Genomic DNA, 17,153 nt, shown 5'->3' on the forward strand with positions numbered 1-17,153 from the left:
GATTGTAGAGGTCATAGACTGTAAGATATCATAGTGTGAAGAACAGGAGAGGAGCATGACACAAGAAAAGATTCTTTCAGTCCATCAAGCGAATGATTGTTTATTCCAAGAAATGGAATGTTGAGCAGGAAAGCAACAGGCAATGGGGGGCTGGAAATAGTCTCTCATAGAGGTAGATTAAGAGCAGCTGCAGGCAGAATCATATTTAAATTCATTTATTATTGTTAAAGTTATCAATTCAAATTCAGTATTGACGGTGATTCCAGGCGACCAGCTGACTGGTTGACATTTAGGACATTTCAACGTTCCTCTCCTCTGGCTTTAAGGTGTCAGACCTTTTAAAATTTGGATCATCCAAAAAACTGGAACTGTCTTTCCAGGAAAAAACCACCGGGTTTCATTTTCTATGTGTTAAATTGGATTAATAGTAATGTCAAGTGTATAAAATCCAAATTAAAACCCAGGACACTTGATTCCTCTCTATTCCTTAGCATCTAAGGGCAACAGTCCGCCAGATGGCAACAGCATGTTTGGAAACCCATCGTGACTCTTCTTCACTCAGATTGAGACATTTTTTTACCCTGAATATTTAATGAAATGAAGTAAAATTGATTGACTGATTGTAGAAGATGTGAATTAATTTCTTCAATTGAAAACACTGTTGTTGCTTGTGTGTGTGTGTGTGTGTGCGTGTGTGTGTGTGTGTGTGTGTGTGTGTGTGTGTGTGTGTGTTTGTACATGCTAGCAAAGTGAGGACATTTTGACTGGTCTTGATAACTTCAAAGGACCGTTTAAGGGTTAATACATGGGTTTAATGTTGAGGTTAGGATTGGGTTTCGGTTCGGGTTAGGGTCAGGATTGGGGGTTTAGTTAGGATGGTTAGTGTTAGATGAGGAGCTGGGTAATGCATTATGCCTTTGAAAGTTTGTGTGTGTGTGTGTAGTTATGCAACTGTGCCTCCCTCTGGACACCAGTAATGAATTAACTTTTACCCTTTACACCTTCCAGATTTGTTTCATCTCAATTTCTCCCACCTTTGCCCCACCACAGGCTGAGCACTTCATAATCTCTTTATTACCAAAGACTCTCCCACACTTATCAGATCAGCCAAATTATACCCCACCTCTCTCAAACGGATCATTTGTCGAGGCCGCTAACAGTTGCTGTTCAGTTTATAAGTTAAGTCACTAAAAATAATTTTGAAGGAGAGAGATGGAGGCTTGGATCCAGATATCGAACTGATTAAGCATGAATGAATACACACAGTGGGAGTCTCTTGGCATGCTCATCTTCACCTGAGTGATTGCTGTCATAAAAGCTACCCATTGGTTTGAATTTGGGGGGGGTTGCTTATGTTTGTCCCTATTCTATTGGTTTTTAGGATGCAGGATGTCTGAACTGTGCAGCGACACACAATTTTCTGGTATTTGTTTTTTTCTTGGGTCACATTGCACAGGGCCAATATAACAGATCGTTGTTGGATAACGCAGCCTTCAGACTCACCTTTGCTCTGTTAAAGTCCTGTCAGCAGCAGGAGGAAGGAGGGAGGAGGAGGAGGAGGAGGAGGAGGAGGAGGAGGAGGGAGAGCATGAGGGGCCGGAAAGGTTGGAGCTACAATAGAAACTGTGACAGGTGAGTTTCTTCTTCTGTCTGGGAACCCAAGCAGAAAGAGGCAGGTGAGGCTATTTATAAAGGGTAACTTCAAATTAACAGTGTACACTGTCGTATTTGGTGGATCTGCATTGTTCAAGGGTAAACATTCCTAGCAAGGAATTCCTGAGGTTTTGGGATTGTTTGCTATCACCAAATGGTCCAGGAGGCTTATAGAAGAGTCTAGATGATGATTTAGCAGCTATTGTTAGTACCAACGTTTGGAAATGCTGATGACCTGCAGGGTTGTGGCATTTGTTAGGGTGTTTTATAGAAATATATAAAAATAAATGATTTTTTCTGTTGTTGAATCTGATGACAAGAGTGATCATTATTCTAGCAACAGCTAAAAAACTACACAATATTAATACATTATTGAAGTAACAAAGTTTAAAATGAAGTGAATGATATGTACAGCTGTTGATTTACTGTATGTTGGAATGTTTGACTCCTGACTAGAATATAAGGACTATAATTGAAACTTCAGATCTCTTCTGCCTTCACTAAAAAGCAAGTTGATGAAATTAGTGTGAATTCCACTAGAGACGTGGCACCTGTGAGGACGACAAACGGATGTATTAGATTAGGAAATCTGCCTTTGGTTTGGATGGCACGAGAGCGTCTGTGTTAAGAAAACAGACAAATGTTTTATATAAATGACCCCTCAATGGGTGAGAATCATCTTTCTACCTGTAGTGCACTGTGTGTGCGGACAGCTCCCTCCCTAACATGACAGATTTACAGTAATAATCAAAGTCCAGGCCCTCCTTATAAAACTTTGCCGTCAGCACAGTCAGCTGGTCCTGCTAACCATTAACTGGCTCTGCTGACCAGGAAGAATATCTTTTCATGTGTTCTTCCAGTTTCTCATATGAAATATCTGTGTTGGAGAGGTGAAGGTGGCAGGAGATGCATTTTAAAGGTTAATGTGTGCAACTTCTTTAAGGTTTTGAGAAGACATTTTTTAAAAACCTTATCATAACTCCTTATCATAAGGCGGGCATTGGGAGTATCGTCTTAATTACATTATTTGGAGAGAAGCGTGACAACGATCGATATCAAAACCATCTGAACTCCAATCTCAGGACATGTCTGGATTCAGGCCTAAAGTGATCTCCCTTAACAAGAAGCCGGGCCAAACGTTCGGCTTCTACCTGAGGTCGGAGCACGGCGAGGAGGGTCACCTGATCCGCTGCCTGGAAATGGGAGGCCCGGCTGAACTGGCTGGTTTGAAAGATGGAGACCGACTTCTGCGCGTCAATGGCACGTTTGTTGACGAGATGCCTCACGGTGAGGTAAGCAACAATTCCTGTACAACCCCTGTTATTATTCATTGGACCAGGAATGAAATCACTAAAAGGGGGAAATCACAACCCACCAGCCCTGCTGAGCCAGAAACTGCAGCATAAAAGAAACAACTACAGTAAAACGCTGCACATTGATGACAAACGCATGTGTTCAGGCCCCTGCAGATACAACACGCAGTTACAGCTTTGTCTTGACATCATCTTGTTATCTTGTAGCTAAGTTAAACTCTCCATACCAACCTTAAAACACTGGTTAAATGAGTTTGTCCATCTGATGTTTGACTTTATTCAAAAAGCAATACTGCTGTATTACTCAGAGTGAACTGACCTCATCATATCTTACTTTGCGGTGGGGGGGGCAGGTGGTGGACATGGTGACAAGCAGCGGAACATCGGTCACATTTTATGTCCTGGATGAAGACTCGTACAAACAAGCCAAAGCTCAGGGAGTTGACTTGGCCAACCCTCAGAAAACACCAGCTGAAAACAACAAAGTGGGGTCAGCTGTTCCCAAAGCCAAACTCTGCTACCTGGTGAATTCCATATCAGGCTTCGGGTTCTCTCTCTCCTCAACCGAAGGTGAGTAGCAGAGGTGCACCAAAGGTAGCAACATCCACATGCATAATTCAATTTCCCCATGGGGATGAATAAAGCACATCTTAATGTTGAAGCATTGCACATTTATTATCATTTAAAATTATGACAAAAGTCAGCTCTCTTGAGTCAACTTTCTCAGTGGCTTCATCTCATGTCCTGTAACAACTTTAGCTGGTCTGTCAGGGTTTTTACTAAAGTTAATCTAGTCTGGTCTAGTTAAGGATTTAGTCATTTTGTATAACATACGTCATACTCAGTATAACAAAGGAGAATTGCTCAATAATGGTTTAGTACACCCTGCTTCATTTGGAGAGAAAGAAAACGGGTTTTATTCATCCATTTTTAGATATCTGAAGTTCTGATGTCAATGAAAATCTTCCTCTTCTTCTTCACAACTTCTGCGTTGTCTTCTCTATAGGCAATCCAGGTATGTTCATCAAACTGGTGGTCCCGGGAAGTGTGGCTCACAATGCCGGCCTCAGCAACAATGACAGGCTGGTGGAGCTTAACGGAGAGAACATTGAAGGCTTGTCACACAGTCAGGTAGTGGAGAAGATCAAGAAGGCTGGCAGCAGTTTGATGTTCCTGGTGGTTGATGCGAAGACAGATGAGTACTACAAGAACAAATCCAAGACAATAGGGGTTTGGCTAGCCTCCATCAAGCATCTCCCACACAAGCCACGGGTGGCGGACCTAAGCAAGGGGCCGACGGGCTTCGGATTCTCACTCATTTATGAGCAGAACAAAGGCGGTAGGGCCACAATTGCACAGTAACTAGAATTCCCTGTTATTGTGAAGAGTCAGCGGGGAGCTGATGGCTTGCATGTGATTTGCAGGACACTTTATCAAAGATATTGAAATCAACAGCCCAGCACAAAGTTCAGGATTGAAGGAAATGGACAGGCTGGTAGCTGTTAATAGCAAGGAGGTGGACAGCTGGACCCATGACCAGGTCGTGGACTTGATCAGGCAGAGTGGCCAAAGCTGCTGCTTCCTAGTCATGGACAAATTCACAGACAAAATGTATAAGCTGGTGAGTGGCGGCGCTGCAGGATATCCTGAATGTGAAGCGAAGGCCTCCTTTATAACGATGCCCTTCTGTCTCTCACAGGGAAACATGCCCCCTCTGCTCTTCCTTGATACTCTGAATGATTCCAGCTTACCTCCCAGTTACTCAGAGGCCCTGTACTTACCTACACATGCCCAACCATCTACTCCAGAACCAGAGAGGAGAGAAGAGCTCAAGCCAAAACTGTGCAGGATGCAGAAGAGCTCAGGGAGCTTTGGTTTTCACCTAAATGGCATAGAAGGGAAAGATGGACACTTCCTCAGTGAGGTAAGGATGATTAAAACTGCACTCCCGATGGCAGTTTTAAACTCTGCGGGTCTTTTTGACAGGTGGTGAAGGACAGAGCAGCTGATGTGGCAGGTATAAAAGACGGGGACATCCTGGTGGAGATCAATGGAATAAACGTGGAGAACAGAAGCCACGATGAGGTGGTAGAAATGATCCACCTGAGCGGAAACTCTCTGGAGATGCTGGTGGCTACAAAGAGCGTCTATAACCAGCTCAAAGCCAACGGAGTGAACATTACAAGCCAGCTGCTAGGAGAGTGTCCTGAGGTCCAGGTCCAGTCCACAGAAACCAACAGAGACGAGAGGCAACTCCAGGACAACTCCAACTCCAGGCCTGAAACCCCCACTGAAGCAGCCAGAGAGAGGGTGCGTGACTTCATTCCAGTTTTACACATTTAGCCTAAATATTGGTGCCCATTTCAGTACTTACTCTCTTTATTCCACATTGGACAAGTCTGGCTTTGCTTTCTGCTACTTCACCTGATTGCCCAGTTTCATGTCCCTCACTGATGATTTTCTTCGTGTACGATCCCTGACCTGTTGCCTTCGTGTGTCCTCTCTTCCAGACCTCATCGTCTTCATCTGAAGACAGTCTTGATGAGAAATTGTAACCGGACCTCCAACCTGCTCACGCTTGTCAACATCAGTCACAGCTAAACAGAATCCTGTGTTCAGAACAGATTAATATTTTGACTGTACAACTGTCCGAGTGATCATTTAGAGATTACCAGTGTGTCCATGAATGCTTCTGTTATTTACAAACATAAAAAAATGTCCAAAGCATTGACCTTTATGACCTTTCCTGAATTTGTCTCCATGCTAAAACTGTTTTTTTATTTGTTGCTTTCATTTTTAAATTAACAAAAAAGCAAATAAATGATGAATGACAGTTTCCATGAATGCAAATAAATACATACGCTCTACAAAGGAGGCATTTCTTTATTATTATTAAGTTACATCAAAATGATACCGTGGCCTTCATATTGTTAGTTTACACCTCAATGAAAGTCAGAACCAGGACTCGCTGCGTTTGGCAGCTCCAGTGTGGAAAAAGGAACATCACAAATAGAGAGAAAGCAGATCATTTGCAACATAACATTCATTTGCTTTCTGAACTGATTGATTTGACATATTTTATTTTAAAGTCTATTCCTCGTGAGTTTCTCATATCTTGGATCCAACATTAAACTATTCCTGATTCAGGAAGAGGCAGTCCACATATGTAGTGCATTTATGTGTACTACAAGAGTTTGGGATCTCCTTAAAATTCAAACAATCCAGTAGGAAATCAGAGGCTCATGTGCTTCTCTGGGGCCTGCTTGTGAGCAAGATAGAGGAAGAGGATGCTGGACAGGGCGCTAACCAGGAAGATGACATCAAACCATCGGTGGTAGAAGTTGAACTGGAGCTCCCCCAGGACCTCTGTGACTATGGAGCGATATTCCAGAGGCATGCTCATACGCATCAGCAGCACAGAGGACACGAAATACATCCCCTGAAAGAGGAAAGGCTTTGCTTCTTCTGTTGTCCACAGGTTTCGAGATGAGAACAGTGCAAAGCAACATACTCACCATGATCTGAGCAAGGACCAGCACAATTACATTGGAGGATTTGCTGCTTGATATTGCATAGAAGAACTAAAAACAAAGGACAAGCACTGTTTTGAAAACTGGTATGACTGACAGAGTCATTTCAACAATGTTTTACCTTTGTGAGAGTAATAAGTAAGCCACGAATGGAGGTAACAATTATGATTCCCACCAGTATGAAGGAGATGTGCTGGGACCAGAACTTTACCTGATACGTGGAGAAAAAAAAAGGACTGAGGTGAAAGGGGACATAGGAGTTCATTTTATTTTGACATGTGAAGGCTGAAAACACAATGAAATAAAGGGGGGAAGTGCTTATAAAGCTATTACGACAAAGTTTACTGCTGAGGAAGGAGGAAAAGAGGAGATAACTCGACAACGATTATCTTTACAGCAGGGCGTCAGGACACGTGACGGATGGAAAGTGTGTGTGGGTCTCACATCAAACTGGATGCCCAGGTAGTTCACTGTGATTTCAATACCCCTCGTCACTGGGTCCGTTTTCCCCACTCGATCAAACACAATGTTTATTGTGGCCTGAAGAAAGAGACGAGAGCAGTTGCCAAGTAAACACCATCAGCAGATTACTATCATTGTTCATGTTAAAGAGCGGTCCTGACTCCTGAAGACAACGGTAATCTCTGCAGACATTTTTGAATAATTCATTACCTGATGATTTATTAATATATCAGTTATTCAGAGCTGAGAAGATTTCTGTGAAGCATCAACGTGTAAAACTGTCTCTTAAACCATAAAATCATTGGGTAACAGGCCCTTTGGACTCAACACTGGATATATAAGGGAATAGGAAGCACAGAGACAGTGCAGAGGTCATCAAACATTCTCACCATGAAAATTTTCCAAACACAATAGATGGAAAAGAAGTAGCCGAGGAAGTTGAAGTATTTGCCTTGGAATGTCTTTGAGTACTCGATTCGCTCCTAAAAGATGCACAAGTTGGACTAATTAAACTGGTATCTAAAATATGCATGCAAAACATATATGTACAATATTAAAAGTATGAACTCCAGAAAAATGTGAAAACTAGGAACATTAGAGACACTCATGTTGTGGGACTACTGTGCTTGAACTGACTATATTATGGGATAATTTCAGAACTAACAACAGTAAATACATTTATTAGGTGCGCTGAAAAATCCCTATTAAAACAGTGGAAGAGATGCCATGATACTGCAGAGGATAAGATGCCTATTTCAGTTGTAAGCTAATATTAAGCTATATAATTTACATTTAGAAGAATGACAAAAGAGGCCCGTGTGGTTGTGTCACCTTGGTGGCCTGCAAGTCAACAGTCTCAAGAAAAAGCTGTCGACTGAGTTCCTCTAGAGCATCGACCTCCTGCTGAATCAGAGAAAGGTCTGGTATGATGAAATTAAGGCTTGACAACCTATTCTACACATAATGTATTGGAATCAAAACCAGTGACCAAGGTGTTAAACAGCATTCAGGATACTCTCGCTGCCTGTTTGTGTGGAAGTAACGCTCTTGATCATGCCCCAGAAGCCCGTCTGCTTGTTCTGGTCTTCCCCTCGCTGGTACATCTGCCTCCGTGTCATTGCAATCCTAAACACAGAGATCTAAAGTTATGGACAAACATTGATTTTCCCGCCAATAAATGAATCCTTTTTTTTTTTTTTTAAAACCTACCGTTTCTTCTTGCTGACAATCATGTCCATAGTCTGGAGGAGGCGTCTCTCCAGAGCAAGAATGTCACTGTCTGTGACATTTCTGTACAATATGCACAGAGCTTAGTATAGGAAGACGTAGGCATCAAGCAACAGGAGGGAGGCACTAAATAAACTGATGCATAAGCAGAAGTGGATAGAGGACAGCTTACCTGAGGAAATAGGACATGTACGTGTATGGACAGTTGACAGCACCAAACCCAGACAATAAAGCCATGAGTGTGACTCCGATCACACCAACACGACTGATCAGCTGCTCAATGGACAGGATGCCTGAAGAAAGAAATAACCCAAGATTGAAAACAAGCACTGGTGTTCATGACATTGTTCTTTATACATTAATGCAATTTAAAAAAGAATTTGGGCACAAAGGGAGAGAGGTGTGCATAATTACCATGTTTAGGGCTCAGGATGGGAAATGGGTCTCCCAATTTCCAGAAGAAATACATGAAAGTAAACCAAACCATACAAGCAAAGAGAAGCCTCTGACGATGCACTAGAAATACACAAAACAAGTGTCACATATGTAAAAGAGCATTTCTCATTTGTAGGGTTTTTTCTACACTCACTTAGCTGCACTTACACAGGCGTATGTTGCTGACAACAAAGTAGCCAATATAAAAAGGCACCACAAAAATAAGCACAAGTAGTATCACGTACAAATTGAGTTTCCAGTGGAAATACCTGGAACTGTAGCAAAGATACAAGGATTAGAAACTCTCATCTTTAATAAATACATGCAAACAATAACTCCAAAAATTACAATTTCACATTTTAAAGTGTACTCTGCAGAAAACACACTTACCTACTACTTAAGGCACCAAGAATCTCAAAGATTATAAGCTCAAACATAGTACATGAAAATGCAAATGTGACAGAAAAAACCACTTGGACAATGTACTGCCGCACCTATTAACAAACACACAAAAGTCAAGACCGTTAGCACAGAGAAACTTCTTCTCTAGGAGCTACTGAAATCACAAGAAATCATTTAGATCATTTAAAGAAATCTCCTGCAATGACGCCATACCTCATAATCTTTAAACAGCTGCCGCATAAAGAATAACCAGCCAAATCCAAAAAACAGCACCTGTGTTGGAGTAAGTTAAGATTATTTCAAAGAAAGAAGAATTTATATTGATACCGTTTTAAGTTAATGCTAATATGAGACTAGAAAAACACAAATATACAGACAGTAAGATGTAAAATATATTTATGCATATCGACTAGTTGTATCTAATACTAGTCTTCTCGTTTCCTCACATGCAAACCTCTGCAAAAGTAGTCATTTATTTTGGCTGACAACATGCACGTTTTCACAGTTTAAACATGAACACCACACTTGATTAATAAAGGTGTATGAGAAACAAGTCAGTCAAATATTGGCTGACAATAGCAAAAGACATTAGTATTGGTTACTATTCTTTTGCTTAAGGATATATTTTAATTATTGAATACATTAGTATATTTTGAATTACTGAACTTTAAGGGGAAAATGCGACTGCATTGACTCTCTGACCTAAACACCACAATTAAATGTATAAAGCAAAATCAACCTTAATAACGCAATACGACGTTTGAAATTCTGAGATGCACCAGAATGTGGTGACATTCATAAACTGATTTAATTAACAAGAACCTGTAATCTGTGACAGATTAACAAAATATAAAATGAGTAAGATTTACAAACGTATTACCTGTGAGGTGAACATGATGACTGAGTCCACAAAAAACGACATGACGTAGGTCTTAAAGTCTTATTTTTAAAAATACTGAATAAGTGCAGCAAGAGCTGCAGCCCCTTCAACAAATTTTAAACAGATCAGGAAATGGATGGAAAGCGTACGAAATGTTTTTATGCTGCTATAATGGACTCATTTTGGCAGAATTTGCTGTTCAACTGTCAATATCAACGTTTCCCACTCACATAATCAATATGCGTCCGATAACATATATCCGTCGCAAAGTTGTGACGTCATCAAATAACAGTAGACTGCGCTGAAAACAATTTTATCATACTCTTTAGAGTAAATATAAATGTGATAAAATATATACAATTTTATATGCACGATCATTACTGATGTATGTATGTATGTACCACTTTTAGCGTTGTAAATAATAAGTTCGTCTTTTGAAAGTGTAATTTCTGATATCACCAGCAGAGGTCGACATCAGCTGACAAAGATAATTAAAAGTATTATTTTACTTGTGTATCTATGGAGTGATACTACTTTTGACCTATGTTTTCAAAAAACGAATCAAAGAAAATATGATTGCGACGAATCCCGCTACTTGTACTTATTAGTCAAAGATTCGCGACATGAGGGGGCGCTGTTTAGGTGATCCGACCCTGCGACTCTCACCTCCATTCAGTCAGCTCGGGATTGCGCTTGTCGGTGGCGGCTGTGCTGGCGGTGCAGCGCAGAAAGGATTCTGATGTGCAGAGATATTTTGCTACTCTCTTTGGAGTGATGTTTCTAAAGGCCAGTGTGTCGTGAGGATGGACAACATATTGTAAACGTAGGACATCAGCTGCCATTTATTGGGTTTTTTTTAAGACTTTTAAAAAAATAACAATTAAGGAAAGTTCAGGTGAGTATCTTATCTTATTATTATAACCGATGAACAGAGCATATTAAAAAGTAACGTTTCATACTACAGATTATTGGCAATTCAAAGTATAAACGCCTCAGCCTCTTCCTGCGGCCCATTGCTCAGAACCAATTTATATTTAATACTTTACAGTAATTTAAAGGAGATCATTTTTGCAGTGAGGCCATACGCTCAGGGTGTTGTTTAGCAAATTAAAGTTCTTTCTTCTTAAACATTTCAGTCACCTCCAAATACCCATTTAATGAGACATGAAGAAGATGATGGTCAAAGGTTTGCATGTGTGTTTACTCTTTTTGGTGGTAGGAAGGCTGCAGGGTGAGTATCAAGAAAAATACTATAATAAAATAAGTAAGGTGTATATATATAATGTTTTATATAATTATATATGATTCCCAATTATATTTTTTTGTTTTGATTTATGTATAAGGCAGAGTAACGGCTCCAGCGCGTCTGGAAGCACCCGTGGAGAAGCCTTTCACTTTAACTTGCAGTGTTTCACGGGATCGAGGTGAGTCTCTGAGGTGGGTGCACTGGCTGGATGTCCAGAACCAGACCCTGCTGAGCTACCAGCCTGGCCAAAAAGACAGCGTGAGTGGACAACAACACGTGGAGCTCGCCTCTTCCGCAAAAGACACCTCCGCCATAACCATCCGCAGGGTGGGCTTCCGTGATGAAGGCTGCTACACCTGCATCTTCGACATTCACCCGTCTGGTTCAAAGCAGGGTCGCACCTGCCTCACTGTCACCTGTGAGTACCAGATTCAAGTCCCACTCGACAACGTGAAACTTGTTCTTGATGTCACTCTGCATGTAAACATCTACATTTAGACACATCTTGTTTTCTGTATCTTTCATAGTCCCGTACAAAACACCTGCTGGGGGTGGGGGGGAGCAGTGAGGATTTTCAATCTTACCTGCATATGTCAATAATTTGCCTGTGATACTGATGAATAGACGGTCATGAACCAGGTGGGAGTCGCCTGATGTCATGGCTGCTCCCTGAACCTTTATCATGGCTGCTGGATGTGAGACAAGAAAAGAAAAAGTCCCGTTCATCCGACCACAGGTCGAGCCGTTATTTTCCCCAAGATATCATAAATCCAAGGCAGACAGGATTTTTGTTTCTCATGTGGCTGCATTTATGACATACGTTGGATGCCTGTACTAAAAAAACAACTGAATACTTCCAGGGAATAAATTCCAGGGAAAGCTTCTCCCCCTAAACATCATTTTGTGCAGAAATCCCAAACCTCTGAACACAATTCTGTGAGCCTGCTGAGGTTCAACCAGTTATGTTAATAAAAAATCTGTGGAGCGGTAAGAAAAGCGGAGCTTACTTTTTCTAACCGCAAACAGCTGTTCCAGCTTCCAGAGCCTTGTTCTCCTTAGCTGCCTCATGTTGCTGAACATGAGCTCTCCAGGTTTTCCTGCTCTGTCTCCGTGCTCTTTCTTTCACCCTCATCTTTTATGCTCTCCCTCTGTTGTGGCCTCTTTTCTTCCTCCAGCACAAGTCACAGCCGACCGCAACAAGACAGCGGTGAGGGGAAAGAAGGCGTCCCTCTCGTGTTCCTATGGGCTGCCTGAAAAGGTCGAGCAGGTCGTGTGGAGACACAACCCTGAGCAGGGAGACTCCAAGGAAGTGGCCTCTTTCGCCAAGCGAAGTGACCCCATGATAGAGCCCCCATACCAGGGGAGAGTCTGGCTGAGCCCCTCGTTGTCTGACAGTCAGCTCACCATCCAGCCTGTCGCCGTCCAGGATGAAGGCTGCTACACTTGTGTCTACCACACATATTCCGATGGGCCGAAAAGCGCCACCGTCTGCCTCTCCACTTTTGGTAAAAATCACTTTTTGTTAGCCTGTCTTGTCATTTCCAGACAACAAACTCCTCAGGATTCACTAGTCCAGAAGTAAAGTAATCCACCCATAGGTGGTGCTGCAAACATCAACTTTTAAACATCTCGAATAGGCTTAAAGTGTACTCAAAATTCTTTTTAGGCTGCTTCTTTTTCCCACAGATCATCAATATTCTAATTAATTTTTTGGTTTGGCCTGCACAGAAAAAACAAACGAAGATAATTACTATATTTATCTATCAAAGTTACTCATATTGAAGAGAAATAACGACTTAATGAATGATCAGTTGCTGCTTTATTCCGAGGTGATTCCCTTAAATTAAGATATATATTTTAATGCAATGCAAACATCCTGTGAAGTTCAAAAAAATATATTTTAATTTTAGACTCACATAAAGACTGAAAATGAGCAAAACTCCAGGCTATGAAGCCCCAATAGCCATGCTCAACACCATCATATTCCATTACAGGCTGTAGATTTCCAAAGGAATCACACATGAACAAACACCACACAGGTCAGAGCAAATGTTACCAGTGTGTTTGCTCTAGTTGTTACTACAGTCATTATGTGTTTTGATCGCTCTGATGCCGATTGTGATTAATTATAGTGCTTCATGACAGGATCTGGTGGGAAAATTCAGACCTGCGTTTGAGTGAGGACTGTCGGAGAGACAAGTATTCCGGGATTTAGCCAGGAATGTTGTAGCTGGTGAATGTTTGCACGGCATAGCCGGGCTAAGCTGCTGGTGGTTTGAACACACAAACACGGAACAATGTGCTCGTATAAGGAAGGGAGGATTGAAAAAAGGACAGAGGCAGGGAGTGAGGGCCTGATGCATGACTGCGTCAGTGTTTGTAGCGCACACTGCTTCTCTTTGTGCTTTGTCTCTCGCTATTCCAACCACTGGCTTTCCCACTTTTCTCCTGTTCCCTTTATTTGCCCAGACAGATCTGCTTTTGTTTGCGATCGAGCCGTACACTTTGTGTGGCATTGAGTGGCATGATTAGCATTTATTCCACCATTAGCATTTATTCCACCATTTTTAAATTCACATCAGTGGACATCAGTGAGTGCGAGATCTCACAGCTGATGGCACCCCTGCTGTCAGAAGGTGACCTCTTGTGTCAAATCCACGAGCGTCTAAGGTCATAAGTTGCATCTTACTCAGCAATAACTTTTCCGCGCCTACACTTTTCCTAAAGAAAAGACTGATGTTAAGGATGATGCTGGTAGCTATTCAGTAAATGGTCGTTGGTCACGTCAGTCAGAGATGCAGATGCAGTAATGACAAAACATCAAACTTAAAGTGCTCCAACACTTGATTAAAACTTGATCGTGTTACGATTTACATTGCATCTCTTTTAGGAGAAATCATAACTAACACCAATCAGAACACACCGCCCCCAACCCCCGCCCCCACCCCCCATCATTCCCGTTATAAGATAGAGTTTTCTCTCTGATATGGTGTGAATTTTATTGTAATCGATATGGTGTGAGTTTTATTGTAATTGCACTGAGAATTGATAATCAAACTCTGAAAATTGACTTCAACATTGAGGGACGGATATCTGCAGCTAAACATAGTCAGGCCAATAAAAATGTTCTCCCTTCCAACGTCGCACATTCCAGAGTTCACCCGGAGCACAGCAAATTAAAGCCAGGCAGATATTTACTTGCAGATCTTAGGGGTGCAGGAATTCACGTACCGTGTCTGCTCCAAAGCTTTGTACCTTTCCCGTCTCATCTGCAGCAGATTAGCCAAAAATGAAACACAAACTGTAGCACAATCTCTATAATAGCTCACAATATTACTATTATTTTTAATACCCCCAGTGGATCCTTCTTGTTTGTTATGCTTTAAAATTTCCAGATGTTTTATTATGTTATCTATATGCCCAAATTGTTGAACAAAATAAGTAACACTTGCATTATTTGCGAAAGAAAACATGTTTCTCATCACGATTCTGCTTCTTTTCCTTCCTGCCAGTGCTGCCCAAACCTCAGGTGAGCTACAAAACTACCTCTCCAGGTGTGATCGAAGCCAACTGCACCTCTGTGTCGCGGCCTCCTGCTGAGATAGTGTGGAACGTGGAGAGGGACAATCGCACCATGGGTGCCCCCGTGGCAACGCATCTTCCCCAGGGTGACGGGACCACCCTGGTCATCAGCACACTGATGGTGCAATCCGGCCTGTTGAAAGACGTGTCTGTCAAATGTTTGGTGCACCACAAAGGGCTTGAGACGCCAATTGCTGTTTCCATGAACACCAAAAGTGAGTTGGCGTCGCTGCACCAGCAAACAGACTTGTAGAGCTGATGCCTGCTATTCGTTTTACTGCCAGTAGAGGGAGACAGAAGCTCAGCTCTGCTGGTTAAACTGAATGTGTACAGAGTGTGCACGATTAAAGTTACTGCTTCTAAACGAGGGCAGATCACACAGCACGCCTAAACGTACTATCATTTAATTCATTAATGTCTGTTACTCTCCTCAGTTGGGACGGCCCTCACCATCCTCATCTCAGTCACCACGGTGGCGGCTCTGTTGGTCATGTCTCTCTGCTTCTGTCTTTGGAAGTGTTTCTTGCGCAAAGAAGGTTAGGTTAACAAGCTATTCCATGTCAGATTGAACTACCGGTAATATCCAAGGAGGGAATCAAAGATTCATAATGTCCTGCTACAGGGCAGAGGCAGGTGTGCAGAAGTGCACCCTCTCAAACATTTCTCCAAATCCAACTCAGTACATGTCACATTAATTTGACAATCCAGGGTTTATTGGCTCTCGTCCACAGTTTTTACTACCTCTCATGAGCGACAGCAGCTGGCTTTGTGGCTACTAAAGCTAACTTCTTTGATTAGCTTTAGTAGCTTCATAGTTTTGTGACTATACTGCACTCCTTTTGCACTTTATTTGCAACATTAATTGCTGTTAGGTCTTAAGACCATCTTTATCATTTTTATTTTTTGTCTTATGCTTAACCCCATCCTTTAAGTTCTATCTGAGGTAAGATGACGTCTTTGTCATAAACAAGTACCGTATATCTTCTTTTCACATCTTTTGAAAAAAACCCAGTTATAAAACAGTTATTTATTTCCTGTGAGGAAGACGTTAGCCAACAAACCCAGACTCTTCCTGTTGTCTCACAGGTCTCATAAATTTGACTGTTATTAATATTTAAAGGGTGGCCAACCAAAACAACTTACACTACTCTGAAATAGGACTTTTATCTGACACAATTATTTGAAATGTATAAATGAACTTTACCATTATTTCCTTAAGTATAATTTGACGATGAACGTCTTTAAAAAGGATTTGTAGTCTTTTTTTCTTGTGCACTTTCAACAACCCATTTTATCGGTTAATTTGTTTTCACCTCTCCTGTGTTCTTCATGCCACCCGAGGGTCCTGTTTATATCTGTCTTGTAGTTCATAGTGGGGATTTCCCCCTCTGATCATCTGGCCACAGTTCTGATGTGAATGAGTTCACATATCATTATTAAAACGAGCCAAAAGAAGCGTGCGCGGACATCTTCCTCCCTTCTGTGCTGTAACCTCTCGTGTCTCTTTCTGTGTTTCTCTACAGTGGATTAATCTTTCGGCTGAGGCTGAAAGCTTGAGAGCCAGAGAAGTTCTGTTTTCCCTCCAGCACCATCATCAGGTTCCGACTGTCAAATACAATCCAGTTCATGAGCACCAAATATCCTGTCACATTTGTTTCTCCAGAGGGTGCTCAGCCTCTGTGAAGACGTGATGATGGCGTCACGCCTCATGAAGAGACTCCATCACTGATGGACAGGTTGCAAAGATAGCTCACCCAAAAGGTTCACTTTATCACCACAGGGGTGAGAGGTCACAAAGTGAACATGGGAAGATAAGATTTGAAAAAAAGACAAGTTTATTTACACCTGCAGAGAATAGATATGTAGTGAATTTCAATTTTTAAATTCACTAATTCCTGTAAATACAGTGTTTTTTCCTCTGATCCATATATGACTTGTATTTAAAATACTGTAATCTGTTTTTTTCTATATTGTGTCTTTATATGTCCAGTCAAAAGGTATTTACCTTAATGAATCAACTCTAAAATACACAATAAATGGATTCTTCTAACAACTGTGACTGTGGCTTTGATGGTTCCCCTCTGAAGGAAATCACATCCCATTGGCTCCGTAACGTCAGACCAGTTCAGGAGTTCATGCGTGTGAAGGATGAGCGTCCAGGTGCCGAATGCCCTGGAGATCCACTGTGCCTCTAAAACTACGCCTGCTAAGTCTTAAACACATGTAGGGAACTCTCATAAGGTCACACCAAAGCACATGAGAAATACCTACCTGGGTTACAACAGCAGTGGCTTTCAGCCTTGCTGCTTTATTTGGACACGATACCTTCAGCAATCATAAAAAATCCCTCTTTCTGTGTGTTTTATCAGCCTGATAATTACAGAGAATAATTCTACAGTTAACAGAAATAAACCAATGCAATT

The 17,153-nt window shown here is 41.6% G+C and overlaps 3 protein-coding genes across 7 annotated transcripts; 2 read left to right on the forward strand and 1 right to left on the reverse strand.

Annotated features, from left to right (window-relative positions):
• Positions 1-1,578: 1,578 nt before the first annotated feature.
• Positions 1,579-5,837, forward strand: pdzk1 (PDZ domain containing 1). 3 transcript variants are annotated; one of them, XM_029847377.1, is made up of 8 exons: positions 1,579-1,676; positions 2,736-2,945; positions 3,320-3,536; positions 3,973-4,305; positions 4,391-4,587; positions 4,666-4,890; positions 4,953-5,276; positions 5,477-5,837. In XM_029847377.1, exons 2-8 carry the CDS (start codon positions 2,739-2,741, stop codon positions 5,519-5,521), a joined length of 1,548 nt encoding a protein of 515 aa, XP_029703237.1. In that variant the 5' UTR covers positions 1,579-1,676; positions 2,736-2,738; the 3' UTR covers positions 5,522-5,837. The 3 variants fall into 3 exon arrangements, with proteins under 3 accessions (XP_029703237.1, XP_029703239.1, XP_029703243.1); XM_029847379.1 differs by having other exon boundaries at positions 1,595-1,632; XM_029847383.1 differs by having other exon boundaries at positions 1,648-1,672.
• si:ch73-390b10.2 (Golgi pH regulator) lies at positions 5,832-10,151 on the reverse strand. The gene is made up of 14 exons (XM_003961709.3): positions 9,903-10,151; positions 9,236-9,295; positions 9,011-9,114; positions 8,789-8,895; positions 8,600-8,701; positions 8,358-8,478; positions 8,168-8,248; positions 7,974-8,083; positions 7,790-7,878; positions 7,348-7,440; positions 6,941-7,036; positions 6,618-6,707; positions 6,482-6,547; positions 5,832-6,405 (listed from the first exon to the last, which is right to left on the reverse strand). Exons 1-14 carry the CDS (start codon positions 9,942-9,944, stop codon positions 6,199-6,201), a joined length of 1,368 nt encoding a protein of 455 aa, XP_003961758.1. The 5' UTR covers positions 9,945-10,151; the 3' UTR covers positions 5,832-6,198.
• Positions 10,152-10,581: 430 nt separating this feature from the next.
• Positions 10,582-16,785, forward strand: LOC101068355 (OX-2 membrane glycoprotein). 3 transcript variants are annotated; one of them, XM_011607832.2, is made up of 7 exons: positions 10,582-10,797; positions 11,039-11,133; positions 11,246-11,566; positions 12,324-12,653; positions 14,661-14,945; positions 15,165-15,266; positions 16,254-16,785. In XM_011607832.2, the coding sequence occupies exons 2-7, from the start codon at positions 11,067-11,069 to the stop codon at positions 16,259-16,261; spliced, it is 1,113 nt and encodes a 370-aa protein (XP_011606134.2). In that variant the 5' UTR covers positions 10,582-10,797; positions 11,039-11,066; the 3' UTR covers positions 16,262-16,785. The 3 variants fall into 3 exon arrangements, with proteins under 3 accessions (XP_011606134.2, XP_011606129.2, XP_011606139.2); XM_011607827.2 differs by having other exon boundaries at positions 11,250-11,566; XM_011607837.2 differs by lacking the exon at positions 15,165-15,266 and having other exon boundaries at positions 11,250-11,566.
• The last annotated feature ends 368 nt before the right edge of the window (positions 16,786-17,153 follow it).

Source organism: Takifugu rubripes, chromosome 1 (assembly GCF_901000725.2).
Source record: "Takifugu rubripes chromosome 1, fTakRub1.2, whole genome shotgun sequence".
NCBI lineage: Eukaryota > Metazoa > Chordata > Actinopteri > Tetraodontiformes > Tetraodontidae > Takifugu > Takifugu rubripes.